The sequence below is a fragment of the Sorex fumeus genome, unplaced genomic scaffold, assembly GCF_029834395.1.
Source record: "Sorex fumeus unplaced genomic scaffold, SorFum_2.1 ptg000021l, whole genome shotgun sequence".
NCBI classification, from domain to species: domain Eukaryota; kingdom Metazoa; phylum Chordata; class Mammalia; order Eulipotyphla; family Soricidae; genus Sorex; species Sorex fumeus.
In genome coordinates this window covers 4,690,204-4,711,645 of record NW_026606078.1, presented here as the reverse complement: position 1 = coordinate 4,711,645, position 21,442 = coordinate 4,690,204, and the positions used below count along the sequence as shown (strand labels likewise).

Sequence of the window (21,442 nt, the reverse complement as noted above, 5' to 3'; positions counted from 1 at the left end):
GAAGGAATTCGAGGGGTGAAAAGGGGAGAGAAGGAAAGGAAGCGAAACGAGAGGAGGGAGGGAGAAAGGGAGTGGAGGGAAAAACAAGTGCAGCGAGAGAGGTTAATTCCCGGCAGGGACAGTGAGTGGAACCTGCTCAAAGCCCAGTTGCAAACCCTCCCAGGCGGCGCGCGCCCGCCTGGCCGTGCACGCGCACGCACGCGAACACGCCGGCGCCTGCCTCGGTGCGCGCGGTGTCGGTGGCGCGCGCGGCAAATGGAGGGGGTGCTCGCAGAAACGCTGCTGTCGCAGGTCCCGGACCCCCGGGTCCTGGTGGGAGCGCTGTGCCGCGGGGAGGCTTCCGTGGAGCGCGTGGAGGCGCTGCGCTTCCTTCTGCAGCGGCTGGAGGACGAGGCGGCGCGAGACGGCGGCGGCGGCGGCGGCGCGGGCGCGCTCCCGGAGGCTGCGCTCGAGGCGGCCGCCGGGTACCTGGTCCCGCTGCTGCGGGGCCCGCGGAGTCAACCGGCGGGGAACCGGGACGCCGGCCCGCGGGCCCGCCAGCGCCGACGGCTGCTGCGGGCGGCGGGCGCGGCGCTGCGCTCGTGCGCCCGCCTGGCCGGGAGCCCGCAGCTGGCGGCCCGCGTGGCGGAGGAGGCGCTGAGCGACCTGCGGGCCGGGCAGCCGCCGGGCGGCGTGGACGGCGGCGGGTGGGAGGCGGCCGTGGAGGTGCTGGCGGCCGTCGTGCCGTGCCTGCGGCCCCTGGAGGACGGGCCGCTGCTCGAGCGCGCGGGGCAGGCCGCCCTCACTCTGGCGCTGGACTGGGACGAGGCCGGGCCCGCCGGGGCCGAGGCGGAGGCGCTAGTGGCCGGGCGGCTGCTGCCCGCGCTGGGCCAGTGCGGCGGCGCTGCGCTGCGGGCCGTGTGGGCCGGCCTGCTGGACCCCGGGGCGCCCGCGGGGTCGGGCCGCGTCGGGCCGCAGCTGCTGGTCCTGAGCGCCCTGGCCGAGATGCTGCTGCCGGAGCCCGGCGCCGAGACGGGCCCGGACGCCCGCAGCAGTGGGCGGTTCTGGAAGACGGTGCAGACCGGGCTGGCCCACGCCCAGGACGCGCTGGCGCGCAAGCGAGCGCGCTACCTGCTGCGGCGCGCGGTGGAGGTGTCGGCCGAGCGGGGCGCCCACTGCGCCTGCGGTCCCCGGGAAAGACACGGTACTTGCTGCTCTCCTCCCCCTCCCAAGCCCCGCCCGACTTGGCTTTCTGGGAAAGGGGCTACCTGCTTCTGCCAAGACCCACTTCTTGCGGGGGCGTCTCCTCTGAAATCCGCACACTGTCCGCTTCTTTCCGTGGTCCCCCTAAAGCCTGAAAGCCTCGAGGGTGTTCTTTTAAGTGACGTGAATCACGACATTGGAGAACAGTTTGCATCTCCCCAACCTTTCGGAGCAGGTTGGTTGACTGCATCCGTGGGTTAATCCAGGAACCTGGTTGATTGAGCCTCTGCGGGATCTAAGCACACTTGCACTCCGTTGCGGTAGGTTTGTTCTAAGAAGGGTTCATGTTCATCACCTAGGAAGGAATTCTTGGCCTGGATTCACCGATAAATTGAGTCCAGATTCTAGATTGTGAGAATTCTGCCACGGAAATCTTCACGTTCTTTTGAAAATTCACTTTTCCCATTCTCAAGGCTCATTTGTGCTCTAGTCTTGGGAGCAGGGTTTCCGGATATTTGTAAAGCATCCTTAGGACGATCACTTGAAGGTATTTTTACCATTGGTTAAATAATGAATCAGGTTTTAGATCATTTCAAAACACCTTTTATTTTTTGCACCTGCGCTTCACGCTTTATCTCAGAACGTCAGTTTGTGAAATATCCAGCACCCCACTGAGGAGTGGGTTTATTACTATTGATAGATTCATAGAGATGTTAAAAGTACACATCAATCATACTCAGTTCATTTTTGAACTATTCAAGTCCAAAATAAAAATGAACTCAATCTTTGGAAATTTCTTCTTTTTTTCAGTAACTGAATGTTCATTTATTCTTAATGGCTTATGGGGGGGCAGATAAGTTGTGAATGGATTAGATTTTCAGAGTTTAAAGTATTAAATGACAAATATGCCAGTTAAGGTCATTATTCCATGAGCATTTTCACGGAAAAATTGCCAAAGTTAAACATTTTTAAAGAGTCACTTATTTGCTGGAGTTTAATAATAAGCAGTAGTCTTTCTCTGCTTTCCCCCTCCCTCCCTTTTTTACACTTTTATCTCTTTAGCCAGTTTTTTCTGGTATTTGCCCCTGTGACTTGAACTAATTTATAGACATATTGCCATAGTTAAAATATTGAATGAATCTGTACAAAATTATGACTTGAAATACTGTTCACAGCTGATAAGTAATTTGTAATTATTTTCTTCCTGTCAGTTTTTTTCTACAATTAAACTCATTATAAAATCTAGCCAGGAGCTACCTGGAGCACCAACGGGTGTGGTCTAAACGTCCCCGATTTGGGGGTAGGGGGACTTGATTCTCTTTCACCCTAATTAGTCCCCAGTTTCTATCCAGTTATCTAAATATTTCTGTTACAAAATAAGATAATGGATCCTGAGCATCCCATATGGTTTCTTGAACACCACCAGGAGTGATATCTGAGTGCAGTAACTCAGGGTGTGGCCAAAAAACAAACAAAAATTTAGAGAATCTGGTATTTTTCTGCACAAGTTTCTCCTAGAGTCCTCTCATGTGCAACTTGGTACACAGCTGACATTCTCAGATTGGCCTTCACCTTCATCCCGAGTTCTTGGATCCCTTTACCTTAAAATCCTGTGCTGGACCTCTACTCCCTGGAGCTACTAGCTTCCTGTTCTATGGTTTACTCTTTTAGGTGTAGTGTGGTGTGTCTCAATCTGATTTTGATTTGTGCCTGCCTTCCAGCCTTGTTTCCTTCCTGTGACTCCCTGCCCTGTGGTTCATCATTTATGTAATTTTTCACCCATGACCCTCTTGGAATGTGTTTAAGAAACATTGGTGTAGTGCATTTTCCAGTAGTTCACTGTCGTTTCCATCTGACACAGTTTCCATCAACTGAAAAGTCCCTTTGCTCTGTATTTTATTTACCTTTACCCGTCAGCTGCTCTAGTCATAGATTTGTAGGGATCCTCTGTGTGAATCATCTCTAAATCTTGTTTTATTTTCTGTGTATCTCTTGGGGCCACTTTTTTTCAGTAGAGACTGAAGTAAATATGCCTAGAGAAACTTAGATGTTTGCAAAAGGAGAAAATAATGCTCTCTTTTAAACCATATCAGGTCCCACTCTGTTTTGGTGGTCTGAGAAGAAAAAAGATGAACTGCTGAAGTTTTGGGAAAACTATATTTTAATCATGGAAACCTTAGAAGGAAATCAGGTAAGTATTTTTGTATTTTAACAAATCCTGTGTAGATGCAGTTTTTAATTTTTTCAAGCGTTCTGTAAAAGCAGTTCAAAGAGACTTAGATATCTCATAATAGAATGCAGGTATGTTATTGCCCTTGACCAGCTGGAGAAGGGGCACAACTTGATGAATGAATCAGGTGATTCATTCTAGTTGTCCTCTGAATTGTGATTGGGCATCTTTGGATTCAACCAACTCATTTCTAAGGTGGTTTGAGTCTGAATGGAAACCAGCAGACAGAAACAGATGTGCGTAAAAGCGGACTTGTACAGTTCTCAAACTCTGCTGAAGGGTCAACTTGCTTTGTTTTCTGGCATTTATTAAAAAAAATGGAGTGAGCTAAGGAAAGTGGAGAATATTTTTAATTGTTATTATCTCTAAAAGAATTTAGTTTTATTTGATCTTTTCATGCGTTGCACGCAGCCAACGTGGTCGACCCGAGTTCGATTCCTCCGCCCCTCTCGGAGAGCCCGGCAAGCTACCAGAGTATCTCGCCCGCACGGCAGAGCCTGGCAAGCTCCCCGTGACGTATTCGATATGCCAGACACAGTAACAACAAAGTCTCCAATGGAGACGTTACTGGGCCCGCTCGAGCAAATCGATGAACAATGGGAGGGCCTTTACCTTTACCTTTACCTTTACCTTGATCTTTTCATGACATTTACTTTTAACGTGTTTTTTTTTGTTTGTTTGTTTAAATGCCACGGATTAACATGAGATAGACCATCACCAAACTGTTCATGATGGGTTTCAGTCATACAGTGTTCCACCAGTACCCATCCCACCACCAGTGTACATTGCTTACCTCTAATGTCCAGTTATCCTCCCCCCACCCCCCCAGCTTGTCTCCATGGCAAGCGCTTTTCCTCTCTCTCTCTCTCTCTCTGTCTCTCTCTCTTTCTCTCTCCACCTCCCTTCCTCTTCCTCTTTCATGCATTAGGTCTTGCTTCCAATACTAAGTGGTCATCGTGTTCGTTCAGAGAGTTCAGTAGTTTTATCGGGAAGGTACAACTGGAGTAGCCTTTTACACTGGGTGGCAGCTTTGGGGTGTGGACTTGACTTCTGGGGCTTCTGGAAGTACAGAGAGGTGGGAGAAGGTAGCCCATTCTTACTCTGAGGAAGCCTGGAGATTTCAGTAACAAAACCTGCATACTCGAATTTTTGGCCGATTAGTATCTTGGTGAGGTTTGTCTCCAGACAGTGGAATCTGGCTGGGGGCATGGTGGCAAGTTTGGGTTGGGGGGGCAAGTGACTGCCAAGGACTCTGCTTGGGTCCCACTGGGCTTACCCACCTGGCTCTTATGTACCCCAGATTATTCATCTATACACAGGTTCAGGAAGACTTTATGAGATTCTGGAGCAAAGCCAGTAAATGAGTTTGCATGGTGGAGCTGGAGGTAGTTTATGGTGTGGCTCTCATATACCTAAATTTTGACAATTTCTTGGGAAACTTGGTCCTAGGTTTTTGGGTCCCTAGGTTTTTGGAATCTGGTCGGAGGCATAGTGGCAGTTTTAGGGCATCGGGAAATAGGAGGACACATCAGGATGCTGGTGTTCTTGCTCCGTAAGTCCAGGTTGTCTGCCAGTTGTGGCATTGCACCCTTTGGGCCCCAGTGGTGGCATTAGCAGCAGCCTTGCAGGGACCAGGCCCAGGGCCAGGGCGGTTACCATATGTGGCTCTGGTGTTCCAGGCAAGCGCCACCACCAGTCCAGCAAAATCTGACCAGTGGGCACTCACCCGCTCTTTGGATCCATCTCCAACTTGTGCAGTTCTCAAACTCTGCTGAACTGCACAAATTGGTGCTCAGGGAGATTTCCCTCCATAATATAATGCGTGGGGCTCTGGCAGCTAGGGCTGGTCTAGGGGCACCACGGCAGCCAGGGTGCCTACTGATAGCCACCATGCTGGGAACCTGGGGTGCCCTCTCAACTCCGGGATCCACTTCGCTCACTGTTCACGCAGAAATTCTGCTGCCACTGCCATGGCCCCTGAGAGCTGTGGTAACTCCATCAGCTTTAGAGCATGCAGGTGCTGTGACCATCTGCGAGGAGCTCCATCACGGTTGCCAGCTTGGTTTCACTTAAGGCCACTCTTTCTTTCTTTCTTTTTTTTTTTTTTTGGCTTTTTGGGTCACACCTGGCGATGTACAGGGGTTACTCCTGGCTCTGCACTCAGGAGTTACTCCTGGTGGCGCTCAGGGGACCATATGGGATGCTGGGAATCGAACATGGGTCGGCCACGTGCAAGGCAAACGCCCTACCTGCTGTGCTATCTCTCCAGCCTCTCAAAATTGTTTTGATGTCAAGCAATTTGGTAGTTTGACATATTTTCCATGGCTGTAATATTTCCTCTGGATTTGTGAAATAACAGTGAGCAATATTCATTATGTTCTGAGTATGAAATAAATTCTTTTTTTCAACAGCAAAAAAGAATAATAGCTTAGAAAATTTGATCATTTTATCCTTTATTTTTATTTCTTCTACCTTTTTTATGGTTGCAATGACCAGTGGTTACACATGCCAGGTTGTATTGTATCAAAGATCAAACTTTTTGTTGTGGTACCAAGATCTTACTTGGCACATGTGAGGCATTGTAGGAGACTGAATTTTTTTCTTCAGGATTACCAGACAGGAACACTTTAGCACTGAACCATCTCATTCCTAACCCCGTTCCTTAAATTTGTGCATACCTGGTCCTGAGAATAAAAACTTGAGATTATTTTCAGTTGACTTTGCATTAGTTTTTTGTAGAATCATAGAATTTTTAAGTTCATAGCAGTCTTTTAAGATTGCCTATTATAGTACAAACTATAGTGTGCATTAGAGTCACCCAGATGGCTGTTAAAATATGAGTTGTTTGCAATAACCCCTGCGGTTTCTGATACATCTTGGATGGGGCCCAAAGAATTTGATCCCTCAAGTATTTTAAGGTAAATTTTTCTTTTTTCTTTTTTGCTCTTGTTTTCAGATACATGTTATAAAGCCGGTTTTACCAAAGCTAAACAATCTGTTTGAATATGCAGTGTCAGAGGAAAATGGTAATGGTTACTTTAATTTTGATATTTTTTTAAAATATAATTTTTAGTTCCCCCTTCTTGGTTTTATAACTGTTGTTTATTTTAGAGAATTTGGAAGGACTGAAAGTGTAAAGAAGAATTTATAAGTCTGTTGTCAGTAAGAAGTATTTTACCTTTAAACACTTTGGATGCATACCTCTGGTAGTTTTTTTCTTATTTTGCAGTGTGTATATACATCCATTTGTTTATCTTTAAATTGTCTTATAATTTTAAATGGCTACAGAATATATAGAAGACAGAATATAATTTTAAATGGCTACAGATTTTTTTTTTTGGCTTTTTGGGTCACACCCGGCGATGCTCAGGGGTTACTCCTGACTCTCTACTCAGGAATTAACCCTGACAGTGCTCAGGGGACCTTATGGGATGCTGGGAATCGAACCCGGATGGGCTGCGTGCAAGGCAAATGCCCTGCTGGAGTGTGCTATCACTCCAGCCCCCAAGATTTTTTTTTTAATAATTTAGAGGCATGTTTAATTTTCTAAATTTTTTATTAGGGAAATTTTCAAACAGTTGTAATAGAAGGAGAATTATATGTACCATCATTGAGCCTCACTAGTGATCAACTTGTGGCCAGCCTGTTTCTTAGATGTAGCTTTTCTCCCTCCCTAGCAAATAGTTTTGAGCATATTCCTAGACAGTATAGCATTTTATCTAAATATTTTAGCATATATCCTTAAGGCTAAGGATCTTGGTAATGTTTAAATGATGGCTCTACATTTTTCGAACAGTATAAATACATAAATATGCATTTTAGTTGCTTTCCATTATTTTTTTCTGATTTGTAATTTTTGGGGGTAGTTGTTCTGTATTTTGGACTGGGTGTAAAGTCGTTAATTAGTACTTTATTATGAGAGCTATTACTAGAGGAGAAATACAATGATGCTGCAGCTTTCTGACATTACTCTATGAAATTATGTTTAAATCAGTAAAATATGCAGGCTGACCTTGTTTCATGTTCATATAAATGATAAAATGATATAGTAGCATTTTTTTTTTTTTTTGCTTTTTGGGTCACACCTGGCAATGTGCAAGGGTTACTCCTGGCTCATGCACTCAGGAATTACTCCTAGTGGTGCTTGGGGGACCATATGGGATGCTGGGAATCAAACCCGGTCAGCCGCGTGCGTGGCAAACGTCCTACCCACTGTGCTATTGCTCCAGCCCGTATAGTAGCATGTTTGCACGTGAAAATTAACCTAGGTAAATGGATTTTAGTGCCTCTTTGAGATAATTATGCTTCAATTGTTTGACCCCTTAGGTATTGAGGTTTATTCAGCTGATTGCTGGAGTTGTTTTCTGATACACTGGGATTTTTCACAGACCTAAGAATCGATAGTCCACCTGGGGCAACAATTAAATTAAATTCTCTTGTGATTTTTCTTTTGCCTTTACTATTAAAAATGATTCCCTTATTATATTTTGCCCACAGCTCTTAGCAAACTAAATAATGGCGACAGATTTTGAAAAAATTACCATTGCTAAAGATTTGAAGACACTTGTGTTTCTGCATATTACAATAATTTATTAATAGAATGCAATCAGTTTTAAATATGGACTCTTTCTAATAGAAATGAAAAGATATTTCAAAATATTTAATAATTAAAGTTTATATGTTTTTTCTTTCCGGCGTGAGGGGGAATAGGTTCGGGCCAAACCTGGCAGTGCTAGAGGTGCTCAGGCTCCCGGTGATGCTCAGGGGACCTTGTTGTGCTGGGGCTCCATTTAGCCCTTTGATATCTACTTGGTATCTCTTTACAATATACACTAAGACTCAGGGATAAAATGGTGAGGCATTTTACTGTTGATTTTGTTTTGGAGCCACCTCTGGTTGTCCTCCCTGACTCTGCTTAGGGATTACTTCTGGTTGATGGATCATTTGTAGTGCTGGGGATTGAAACTGGTTTGACTGCTGTGTAAGACAAGTGTACTTTCTTTTTGGCCCCAGACGTGTAATAATTTTCAGATTCATATTTTTGTGTGTTTTCTACAGAAAAAAAAAGTTTTGATGGTAAGTTTTATGAAAGCAACAAACTGGGGGCTGAAGTGGAGTATGTAGTGATTGGGGCCATGCCTTAGAGCAGGGCTTAAACTTTTTCCACTTGCCACCCCTTTTACCTGAGAGATGCAACATGGTGAGTGCAGCCAGAAATACTTCAGATTCATCATGTGTTTGATTTTTGAGTGTTGCACATGTGGAAAATTTTCACTCTTACCAACTTTTCCATAACCTTTACAGTTTAAGAAGCTATTGCTCAGGAAGGATGTTAGGGAATATCTGCCTTAGGAAAGCTGAGAAATGAGAAGATAGCATCTGAGAAGGGAATAGCAGGGTGGGGGAGAGGATATTAAACAGTGTATTAAACAGCATCATCACCATTGTGGCATTGGGGAATCCTGCCAGTATAGGATAGTGGAGTAGGCTTAGAGAAATCAGAGTTTGTGCCTTGCTTGGAAGACAGAGCAGCTCTGAGAGAATTAATTCGAGGGCTTTTGCAGAGCAGTGAGAGTTTAAGATTTCTGTATGAAAAATGGATTGAAGTAGAGTGAGAGAAAAGTTGGTTTAAACCATCCAAGGTTTCAAGCTATGAATTTAATTTATTTAATTTTTGTACTTTGTGGGAACTATAACATTTTCTTTTTTCTTTTCGTTTTTGGGCAACACTGTTGGTGCTCATACTCCTGGCTCTGTGCTGAGGGCTCACCCTTGGCAGGCTCAGAGGCCTTGATGTATGCAGGGTGTTGAGCTTGGGTTGGCCACATGTAAGGCAAGTGATATTTTATCTCTCTGGCCTGTGCTTGTAGTCTTTCTTAATAAAATGATCTAAATATGGAATGCTGAATACCAGTAATGTTTTGTTTATGCAGTAATTAAATAACCTTAAATATGATTATAAAACACAAAGTTTTGTAATACCATAATAATGTTAGTTTTTGAAAATAAAGTCTTCATGCATGAAGCAATATAATGCAAGAATCAATTGCCAAGATTGCATTTTTATTTCCACAGGATGTTGGCTCTTTCATCCATCCTGGCATTTGTGTATTTATAAAAGAATGTTTGAAAGTGAAAACAAAATCCTGACCAAGGAAGGTGTTACCCACTTTCTAGGGCTGTATGAAACAAAGCTGCTTCCATTTTCACAAGAATTTTCTGAGGTAATGACAGCCTCTTCCTTTCCTCCCTTTATAAAAATGAACTATAAAGGATTTTGTTGTGTCATATGTGACTTTTATTTTTAAAATAAGACTGTAACAGCAAGTAGTATTTAATAGATTTCTATACTACAAAAGCTTTCTAACAAGTTGTCATATTGGAAAAAAGCTTACTGTACTATAGTTGGCAACAAGCTAACTGAATTTTGAAAAGCGTTCTTTCTGTGGTATCAGTATATTAAACAACATAGGACAAGAATATAAAAAGTGTGTTGCAGAAGCTTGTTAGTAAAACCTTTTCCTTAACCTCTGCACTTATTCTCTACCCCTGTAGCTGGTAGTATGTAGTATGTGTTATGTTTGTAGTGCCCAATGTGTCACATGATTATTTTGATAACTTTCCACTAATTTAGAGGTTAACCAAGTAAACGTTCTTGTCTTCTGTTGTGTTTTGATGTACATCATTTTTCAAAATTCTATCTTTGTGATTCTTGTAGGCTTATAATGTCTAGTAATATTTTTGGAGATAATTTTTCCTTTTAGGCATAGAGACTTAAATTTTCTCTTGGATATCTTTTGCTTTTCCTTCGTTACTACCCATATTTTCAACAAGGCTATTTTTTCTTCCTTTGGGTTCTTTCTTGACTTAGCATTAACTCTCTTCTTTGAATCCTATACATTTTTATCAAGTGGGAAAATTATGTTCATTCCAGGGGAACTAAGGTCCCTTTCAGAACCTAAAGTAGTTTATTGTGTAAGATATTAGCTTTACTTATAACAGCTCTTCTGCAACTTTGTGTAGGATGTACAATTAGGGAAAACTGATTTTTCAGTTGTTGTTACAACTTAACATCAGTTATTTATTTATTTTTTAGTTTATTATTGGACCATTAATGGATGCACTTTCTGAAAGCTCACTATATAGCAGGTAAGCAGATATTCTTAAAAGCCATGCGGTAATAACACTTGTTATATAAATTTAACATTCATGAAATATGAGTATACTCAGTATATTTGGTATATATTTTGTGTATAAAAATATGTTGCCTAATGGACATTAAACTTCCTTTTATGCAGTTCCTTCTATGTTTATTAACTTTTTGTTGTATCCAGTGTCCCTTTTTCTCTTGTATGCTTTAAACCCTTCCATTCTTGGACTTTTGGATAATACATCTTACATAACTGCCTTCCTCTTGCTCTTGATTTCTGTCCTTTTGGATACTGTCTTTGACTAGCCAACACTTTAAGATTTTTCTTTTTTAAAACTTTTCATTTTGACTTATATGAAAAGTTGGGAATAACACACATAATTTCCATTTATTTTTAAAACCCCTCCCCCAAAACGCACAAACACAAACCTACACACATCTGTTTTACTACATTTTCTATAGGAACAATTCTCTTTGTAAGTGTATGTTTATATCAATTTCATATCTCAGTTGTTAAGCAGACTTACCTCAGTGATGTTTCATTGTCCGGTTGTGTATCAGTCCATCCATGAATTCATGCTACCGTATCCAGTTTCAGTCCATTGCCATAGGCAATTCATTGCCTTAGAGTTTATTTGACTTCCCCTTTCCATAGATGACTGTGGCAGCTATTAAATGTAATATATTTGCCACTTTCACTCTTCGAGAGGTTGACAGCCAGAAGTTTGTTAGTGTTATGTTGTAGCCCAACATTTAGAGTGTTTACTATACTCTTAAATTATATCTTAAATTTCCTCTGTTTTTGAAATTCTATATATTACATTTTCACTTGCAAATATTCTGCTTCACATCCCCTAGTAAAACTTACCACCAATTAAAAATGTAAAAAAATGGGTGCTGCTGTATTAGTCTCACTTTTTTTAAAATTTATTTTATTTAGGAGTACTGCTATTTATTCAGCCACTGATTAGACTGATTGAATTGTGCATGAACTCCACCTTACTTTTTTTTTCCCCCATTTTTTATAATTTTATTTATTGAATCACCATGAGAGCAGTTACAAAGCTTTTGGGTTTAAGTCTTGGCTATATAACAAAACACCCGTTCCTTCACTACTGCCCATTATCCAACACCAGAATCCCCAGTATACCCGCCATCCTACACTCTCCCCCTACCTGTGGGGCAGATGATTTCCAAATTTCCAAATTACTCTCTCTATACTTTGATTACATTCAACATTTCGACACCATAACCACCATTATTATTTGGGATTTTACCCCAACACTCAGTTCTGCTGCAAAGGCAACAGTAGACAATTTGTTTTCTATTGCTGGTTATGAACAACATATGATGTCGCATGGTTGCAGTAGTGGCTGTGCGATTTTGAAATTCCGAAATTTTAACAATTAAATCTGGAGGGATATCTTGCCAAAAGCCGTTGGGTTTTGAGATTTGTTTCTGAGTCTCTGGGATCATGGCTGTTAAGTAGCTTGATCAAGAGCCAAAGAGGCCGTTCGTGGGCTGCCACCCCGGGTCTCATTGGAACAGGGAGGAAAGGACCGGCTCCACCCCTATCCCATGAGGCCCCACGTGTCTTGTCACAGCAGCCCAAACCTGGACTGTCCAGTGGCCTCTGGAAGATGGCGGCCACTGAACCGCCTAGGGGGAGCAGGCGGAGGGACAACACTCTTTCCCCTCTGGGGTTTCCCGACAACAATAACCTACTGTGTGGTCTGCACACACTTCTGTATTAGTCTCATTTAATATCAAAAGTAATTGCAATGCTTATCAAGAAATATTTTTAATGTACAAATACTCATTACTATTGAAGAGTTTTTGTAAAGCAGTTAGACAGCTGCAGAACAATTAAGCCAACTTGGTGCTTTCTAAAAGAATTGATAAACACATTTATTATAAAATGCTTCTTTTTTCTAACACTAATGTATTCAAGTAACAGATAATATTCCTAGCAGAAGCATGTAGCAGATAAAAGTAGATGTTAACATTGAAAGCCACTGGGAAAAATACCAGTGTGTCTTTGAAGTATTTTATCATTTATTTAATACCAAACATTTTTTTTTTAGGATAAAAGTGTGCTTTAATGTTTGAACGGTCAATAAACAGGCAGCGTGCAGTATCCAGTGCATGGTAGAGGAGTAAAGATATTATATGGGTCATATGAATTAATTGAATACAAAAAGTTGTAGCTCAAGATGCCAAGATCTAAGTGAAAACTCGCCACTGTCTTCACATAGGCTGTTCGTAGGGCCTAGACATGGTCTTACCTGGCTTCTGAGCACTCTTCAGCCTAGACACGGTTGCCTTGAAAAAGCCAGTATTGGCTTCCAAAGTTTCTCAAACCAAGCTCAAGTCGTCATTCCTCTTGTGTGGACTCAAAGCCCTTCTCAGTCTTAATACATTTTCTTGTATTTTTTTTTTTAATTTTTATTAGTGAGACACCATGAGGTACAGTTGTAGACTTACAAATTTTGTGCTTGGGTTTCAATTATATAATGATCAAATACCCATCCCTCCACCAGTGCCCATTTCCCACCACCACGGATCCCAGTATCCCTCCCACCCCTCATCCCCCCCATCCCACCCTGCCTCTGTGGCAGGGCATTCCCTTTTATTCTCTCCTTTTGGGTGTTGTGGTTTGCAAAAGAGGCATTGAGTGGCAATCATGTTTGGTCTATAGTCTACTTTCAGCATGCTTCTCCCATCCTGGGAGGATCCTCCTAATACCAAACAATTTTAAATCATTTAATTATATGTTAGAGATGGTCATTTTTAGATCTTTAAAAATACTATTTAGCAAGATTCATGCATGGGTCAGGGAGAACATCATGAAAGAAGTTCATGTCAACTTAGTGTAGAATGCAGTTAACACACATTAGTTTTCCTACAACACCGTGATAATATTTTAAAATCAGAAAGAAGGCTTTTCGGAATTTCTTCTGAATAATAAAAGATAGATTCAGAAAAGTATTATTTTATTGTTGAAAATTTAAGTATGATTATTTGTCAGTTGATTTTTTTTAATTTAAATTTTATTTTCATAAAGTTTTTCACAGTAATTGATTACCTTCAATATTTCAGCACCAATCTCAACCACCATTACACCTTTCCATCACCATTATTATTTTGTATTGTTATGAATAGTATGAGATGTCTGTAAGGGTCTTTTTCACAGTGATTCGACAACAAAACAAAACAAAACAAATATATAGTATGTGATGTTCCACAGCCACAAAAGCGGCTGCACACTCCTGGAATTATGATATTTTAAATAAATGGGGTCCGGAGCCATCTCTGCCGTGAGCTGCTCTTGTTCCGAGATTCATTTGTGAATCTCCTGTCAATAGGTTTTTAAATGATTTTTTCCTCCTCATTTCTCCTCTTTCTAGGTTTCCGGGCCAACCCATAGGAAGTGGTTCTCCACTAGGATTGAAATTACAGAAGTTTTTAGTCACTTATATTTCTCTTCTTCCAGAAGAAATAAAAAGTATGTATCAGTAGAGTTTTAAAAAGTTAACTTAAAATTTTTAAAAGTTCAGTATTGCCATTATAAACACCATCCTATCATTATTATAATTAGTATTTCAAATGAGTTCCCTTTTTCCAGGATAGACATATATTGTCAAAATTATACAGGTAGGTAGGTGTTCTGTATAATTTAGTACACGCCTTTGCTATTTTATGTAATGCCACACTGGTATTGATTTAAATACTATGGAAATTTATAATATGTGCTATAAATTAATGACTTCTGATTTCTTAATTTTAAGAATTAGTAAAATACCCCATCCAAAAATGGGGCAATGAAATGAACAGAAACTTTCTCAAAGAAGAAATCCGAATGGCAAAAAAGCACATGAGAAAATGCTCTACATCATTAATCATCAGGGAGATGCAGATCAAAACCACAATGAGATACCATCTCACCTCAGAGACTGGCCCACATTCAAAAGAACAAAAGCAACCGATGCTGGCGTGGATGTGGCGAGAAAGGGACACTCCTTCACTGTTGGTGGGAATGTCCACTGGTTCAGCCCTTCTGGAAAACAGTATGGACGATTCTCAAAAAATTAGAAATTGAGCTCCCATTTGATCCAGCAATACCGCTCCTGGGAATATATCCCAGAGAGGCAAAAATGTATAGTCGAAGTGACATCTGCACTTGTTTGTTCATTGCAGCACTCTTTACAATAGCCAGAAACTGGAAGAAACCTGAATGCCCAAGAACAGATGACTGGTTAAAGAAACTTTGGTACATCTACACAATGGAGTACTATATAGCTCTTAGAAAAGATGAAGTCATGAAATTTACATACAAGTGGTACAATATGGAAAGTATCATGCTAAGCGAAATGAGTCAGAAAGAGAGGGATAGACATAGAAAGATTGCATTCATCTGGGGGATATAAAGTAACAAAGTATGAGATAATACCCAAGAATAGCTGAGATCAGCACCAGGAGGATTACTCCATAACTTAGAGGCCAGCCGGGTATCCTAGAGGAAAGGGCAGTTCAGATAGAGAAGGGAGCACCAAATAAAGGATGTTTGGAGGATCCTCCCAGGAGGGGAGATGCATGTCGAAAGTAGACTATGGACTGAACATGTTTGCCACTCAATGCCTCTTTTGCAGACCACAACACCCAAAAGGAGAGAGAGAACACAGGGGATTGCCCTGCCACAGAGACAGGGGGGATGGGGGATGGAGGTGGGAGGGATATTATCCATGGTGGTGGAAAATGGGCACTGGTGGAGGGATGGGTATCTGATCATTGTATAATTGAAACCAAAGCACAAAAAATTGTAAATCTACAACTGTAAAAAACAATAAAATAAAATAAAGGGGAAAAAAAAAGAATTAGTAAAATATTTTAACAAAAGAGAAAATCTGAATTTAGGGGAAGGTTAAAAACAGAATATTTTGGAATTGAAAAGAGAGTGTAGGTGGTCAGGCACTTGCCTGGCACGTGGCCAACCCCTCTTCTTCCTGCTGCTGCATCTGAGCACTGAGCATTGCTAGGAATGACCTCCTGAATAGTGCTGGTTTTAGCCCAGAGACGCATACAAACTCCACTGTAGCAGTTATCTGTTTATAGATAAGAAAGAAAAATACACTTGATTTAACACTTTTTGTCCTTGAAATATCTCACTGCTTAGATAGGGATTTTTTTTTCTTATGTGATAACTTGCTAAGAAACTTGCACAGAAAGTTGGTAATCTTTTGTTTGCTTGAATAGCAAAAGGATTTACTCTTACCTTTTTTCACTCATGGCTTAAAGTGACTGTGGATGTGAAGTATATATTTTTCCTTTTGTGTTTAATCTACAAGAAGGTTGAGATAATTACAAGTGGCAATATCTGTTCACAAATTACGAAAGAGAGGGAAAAGGTGACCTGCTGTAATCACAATCTTAGATTTATAGAAAGTTGTTAAGGTATTTTAAAAATTTGTTAACAGAGCAGACAATTGTCATAGTCATTCTTTGGTTTCCCGGAATTCAGAGGTTTGAGCACTTGGTGACTGCCTTCACCTGTGCCTGTCAGTAGCATGCTGCCAGACAGATGTCACAGCCTTTGTCCCTGTTGAGTTGGAGTGCCTTGCTTGAGGCCTAGAGTCAGACAATTAATAGACCCTTGTAATTGTGTTGAATGAATGTGAAATGGAATTGTGGTTATTGCCATCTTTCTTGTCATGATTTGAAGTAACAGGAAAACATAGGCACTTAATTTTCCAGCAGAAGAGTGGACAAGTATAATATTTAAATTTTTTTTTTTCAGCATAGCACTGTCCTCCTGTTGTTCATCGATTAGCTCGAGCAGGCCCAGTAACATCTTCACTGTGAGACTTGTGTTACTGTGTTTGGCATATCGAATACGTCACGGGTAGCTTGCCAGGCTTTTCTGGTTTTGTGCTACATACTTTGGAATCTATGAAGAATAAGCTTCTATTCAGGCGTTTCCAATGATTTCTTAAAGACAGTTCTATAATGATGATCTGAGTGTTCATTTTGTCACTAACTGAATGCCTTAAGGTGTCTTCAAGCGATGACATACATTAGCAGAGAGGTGGAATGGAGACCAGCCCTTTGTATCTCACTGTAGAAAAATAAAAGTGGTTAGTCCAAGGTAGGTTAAGAAATAGCCTGTGAGAAAGATTGAAATTACATACATAGTAGTTACAAACAATATCTTTAAATCTTACTTTTCTTTAGTTTCCAAAATAATGATTTCTGAAAAATAAAGCCCGTATGGTTGCATAGTTAGCAAAACTTCTGTGTAATGATAGAATGTTTATCTTGGGAAATAGGAATGGAGAGAAAATACAGGGGTTAAGGTTTTGACCTTACATGCAGCTGATATAAGTTCAATCCCTGAACAACTCAGGATTGTTTCCCTGAGTACTACCAGGTACTGCCCTACACCATCCTCTACAAAAACAAAAAAACAAAAAACACACTTTTTTCCCTCAAGGGAATGGAATTGGAGTATAAATGTTTTATGTTCTTACAGTTTTATTAAGATATGATTTGCTTACCAAAAGCATTACCATGTTCAATGCAGTGATTTTTGTATATTCACATATCGGTACATTCATAGTCATTTATTTCGGAAAATTTTCGTCACCCCAAAATGACACCCCAAAACTCGTTCTCCTTTTTTTTTCTAGTTCCTGTCTGCCAGTAGTCTTTGTCTTTATAGGTTTGCCTGCTTTTCTTATAAATAAAATTTATAGGAATATGTCAACAATTTCTCCTTTTATTTTTATGCCTAGCTTCTTTCCCTTAGCCATCTTTATAACTATTAAAATTTTGTTTGATTTTGTGTTTTGGGCCACATCCGGCAATGCTCAGAGCTTATTTATGTATTATTGAATTACTGTGAGATACACAGTTACAAGGCTGTTCATGATTGGGTTTCAGTCATACAATGTTCCTTCACCCATGTATATTTCCCACCACCAATGTGCCCACTATTCCTCCCGCCACCCCCAACCCTAGCCTGCCTCTATGTCAGGCACTCCTCTCTGCCTCTACTCTCTCCCTTCCCTTCTTCCCTCCCTCTCCCTCTCCCTCTGCCTCTGCCTCTCCCTCTCCCTCTCCCTCTCCCTCTCTCTGTCTCTCTCTTTCCCCTCCCCCTTCCCCCCTCTCTTCTCTCTCTCTTCCCCTTTGGGTGTTATAGTTTTCAGTACAAATACTGAGAGGTTATCATGTTCTTTTTCTTTACCTGTTTTCAGTACATGGTTCTTATCCAGAGTGATCATTTCTGACTATCATTGTCATAGTGATCCTTTCTCTGTTCAGTTGCTTTCTCCCCGACCACTTGGGGCAGGCCTCCAACCATGGACCAAACCTCCTGGCTCTTGTTTTCACTATCCTTGGGTATAGTCTCATACTAGTATGAGGCCTTTTAATGCTTATTCCTGGTGGAGCTGAAGGGGGGAGCCATATGAAACGCTGGAGAATCAAACCTGGGTGCTGCATGCAAGCACTGCGTTAGCTCTCTGGACCACTTAGCATTTAAAAAAATATTTACCATGTCTTAGTATTTCTTTTTTGTGGTTAAATGATGCTTGACTTTAAAAATTATTTTATTTACCCATAATTTTTATAGTTGGTAGACATTTATACTGTTTTCTCTCTTTGACTATTTAGATTAATGCTATGGATATTCATGTGCAGCAATAGTACAGTGGGTAGGGCGTTTGCCTTGCATGCAGCCAACCGGCTGACCTGGGTTCGATTCCTCCGCCCTTCTCGGAGAGCCTGGCAAGCTATTGAGAGTATCTCACCCACATGGCAAAGCCTGGCAAGCTACCCATGATGTATTCGATATGCCAAACACAGTAACAAGAAGTCTCATAGTGTTACTGGGTCCGCTCAAGCAAATCGATGAACAACAGGAAGACAGTGCTCAGTGCTCAGTTATGTGCAGTTTTTTTTTTTCATGTGCAGATTTTTGTATGAACATAAGTGTTTAATTCTCTTGTAGTGAAACTGTTGATTCCTCTGGCAATTCTACGTGCACATTTTAGGGCTCTACTGAACTTTTCCACACTGACTACATCATTTAATATTCTCACCAGCAGTACATGAGGATTTTATTTTCTCTACTTTTTGGCCCATGCCTGTTACTGGCTGTTCTTTGAATGATAACCGTTTTCTCTGTCTTTCTCTTTTTTTTTTTTTTCTATCACTATGGTTTTTGGTTTGTATTTATTTAGTGCTAATGATGGTGAGCATTTTTCCTTATGAGTAGTGGCAACAATTTAATTCTTTTCTTTCAGGCAGTTTCCTTTTAAAGTTTATTCAGAAGATGACAAGTAGACATTGGTGTGCAATCCCTATTTTGTTTATATCTAAGGCTTTGGCAGGTATCCCAAGATGTAAAGCTCTGGGTCTTGAAGGGCTTCTTGCACTCAGGTAATTTACTGTGTTCTGTTTATATAGATTTTTTGCTCTTACTTTCTATTGGTAAATTTTGTTCTGCCCTACATTGTAATTTATAGTGAGTGGTTTTAGGTAATATTGGCATTGGAGTTTTGGGATGTTAATCTGATATAAGAAAAAGTAAATAAAAATAATCTATTAGTGTATCTCATGGTGATTCAATGACAAAATAAATTTAAAAAATCTATTCATATAGTTTAGCTTCTTTTCTGTGTTTTTTTTGAATTATTGATTTGAATTGTACTATCTAATATTAGATTTTGAGCATTTTAAAGTAGTGCAAGCTATTATATTTTTACAATGGTATGTAAAAAATAGAGATAAACTATCAAACTGTAATACTGACTAAAGAATTTAAAAACTATTGCTTACAATTATCTTCATTGATTGTCTTATTATTATTTGGGGGAGGGCTGGGGGTCTCCTATGAAGTGTTCGGGGGACCTAGGGCCCTCTCTTAGTAATACTCGATCAGCAGGGCTGGCAGTTCAATGTTAGGGCCTGAGGCTGTGAAACTACCCAAGTCCTGTGGTACTGGAGACCGTATAGTCTCATTTTGAAAAGAAAATGGTTTTAAATTATAATTGAGCTATACTGGAGGTATTAGTGAAAAATAATAGCTTTGACATTCTACTGACAGGGGCTGAAGAGATAGTATAGGATTTCAGGCACTTGTCTTGCATGTGGCCACAACCCTGGTCTGATCCCTGGCACCACATATGGTCTCCTGAGCACACCGCCTGATGTGGAATGTGGCCCATGCACCCTCTCCATTAAAAAAAAACAAGTTCTAATGACAGTGACTGCATGTTAGAAATTATAGTACTGTGTAGATCAACATCAAAGTTATCGGACCTTGGCAACATGGGAATGCTTGTTTTGTCTTCAATATCAGGGATGTTCTTCAGTGTACTATGATCACACATCAGATTCTGCTGAGAGGGGCAGCTCAATGCTATCTTCTTCAGACAGCTATGAATTTGGTTGATGTGGTAAGTTTTTCACTCAAGCTCCTTCATTTGATGTGTCTAACTTGGGAGAGGCAGGTGTGCAAAGAACCCAAAAAGATCCATTAGACCTATAACTCAAAACCCCTGCTTGTAGAGTTGGTGTGGGCTGACTCATGGATGCTGGCCTGACTGAGTCACTCACTGTGAGTGATCACTGTGCCTGACGTATTTTTACAGAAAATGTAGTTTATTGTGAGCACTTTTTTTCCTTGGAGAGTTTGGCATTTTAGTAGATGCTATGCAGTGTCTGTCGGACCAGCTCCCAGTAGAAACCCTGGGCAATGAGTCTGACGACCGTCTCTCACCAATGTTTCACACAGGTTATCTCAGCTCCTTGCTAGAAAAATGAGACACATCTTGAGTGCTAATTTTACTGGGAGGATTCTTGGAAGCGTTTGCTGCATTTCCTCTGTGTTTTGTTGGCAATTTTTTCCTGAAAGTTAATGTTCAAGCAGTATATATTTTTTCAGTAGTTTTTTTTACAAAGTCCAATGATATTATTACTGAGATGTGGTTCTTCACACATTTTCTGTGAAGAGTCCCATACGTGTATATTTTAGACGTTGACCCACTAGGCCACTGTGACAGTGAATGGCTTTGCCTTCCAACTCCCCCACCCCCTTCACCAGCTGTTGGGTTGAAAAATGATACAGCTTTCTTTTAACTGACGACATTCTATTTTAAGTAGCATACTAGATTGCTTTTACAGAGATTTTTTTAAATTTAAAATTAAAAAGTGAATTAAAACTGTTTGCCCCCAGGAGAAAGTGTCACTTTCCGATGTCTCAACTTTTCTCATGTCTCTGAGACAAGAGGAGTCCTTAGCACGAGGAACATCACTGTGGAGAGAGGTGAGATAGAAAGTAGTTTAAGGTCTTTGAAAACCTAACTAAAAGTTGTATCTAGTTGAATATTACTAGTCTTGTAAAAACATAGCAATGACTCTGTTATCTACCAACAGAAATTTTAAATATTGTATATTTGGTATCATTGGACCTAATGAAAAGTGCTAAGATTCTTATGGAGAAATTGGAGATAGGAAAATATTTGGAATAGAGAGAGACGTGTTTAGAAGAGAAGATGGTGCTAGGAGGCAGATCTCGATTCTGGGTGAGATGTATTAGGGTTAATGGTCATGTTAGGTTCAAAACCAATAACACAAACCTCTTTGTCATTTTTCTGTCAGTATTGTCAGTTTTCATCTGCCGAGTGCTCAAATCTTACATTTTATAATTTGTAATTCTGAATGTATGCTTCATCCTGAAATCCTAAATACTTTTTATTGTTCTCATGGAGACTCTTTGTTACTTGTGTTTTCACGTGATGACTTCTTGGTGCTAACTCTGGTCTGCTGTTGCTGGGCATTGGGGTCTTCAAATCCAGTTATAACATGGTTCTGTTCTTCGT

The 21,442-nt window shown here is 40.8% G+C and overlaps 1 protein-coding gene across 3 annotated transcripts in view; it reads left to right on the top strand.

Moving 5' to 3' along the window:
• Positions 1-248: 248 nt before the first annotated feature.
• Positions 249-21,442, top strand: part of TARBP1 (TAR (HIV-1) RNA binding protein 1) — an 81,993-nt gene continuing 60,799 nt past the window's right edge. For all 3 annotated transcript variants that reach the window (XR_008792316.1, XM_056113584.1, XM_056113583.1), the window contains exons 1-9: positions 249-1,183; positions 3,276-3,373; positions 6,369-6,438; positions 9,488-9,636; positions 10,509-10,561; positions 13,970-14,067; positions 18,863-18,998; positions 19,921-20,017; positions 20,797-20,886. Coding sequence is in view for 2 of the 3 variants with exons in the window: in XM_056113584.1 (XP_055969559.1) it covers positions 256-1,183; positions 3,276-3,373; positions 6,369-6,438; positions 9,488-9,636; positions 10,509-10,561; positions 13,970-14,067; positions 18,863-18,998; positions 19,921-20,017; positions 20,797-20,886 (1,719 nt within the window). In the remaining variant the exon portion in view is untranslated. The remainder of the gene's footprint in view (positions 1,184-3,275; positions 3,374-6,368; positions 6,439-9,487; positions 9,637-10,508; positions 10,562-13,969; positions 14,068-18,862; positions 18,999-19,920; positions 20,018-20,796; positions 20,887-21,442) is intronic.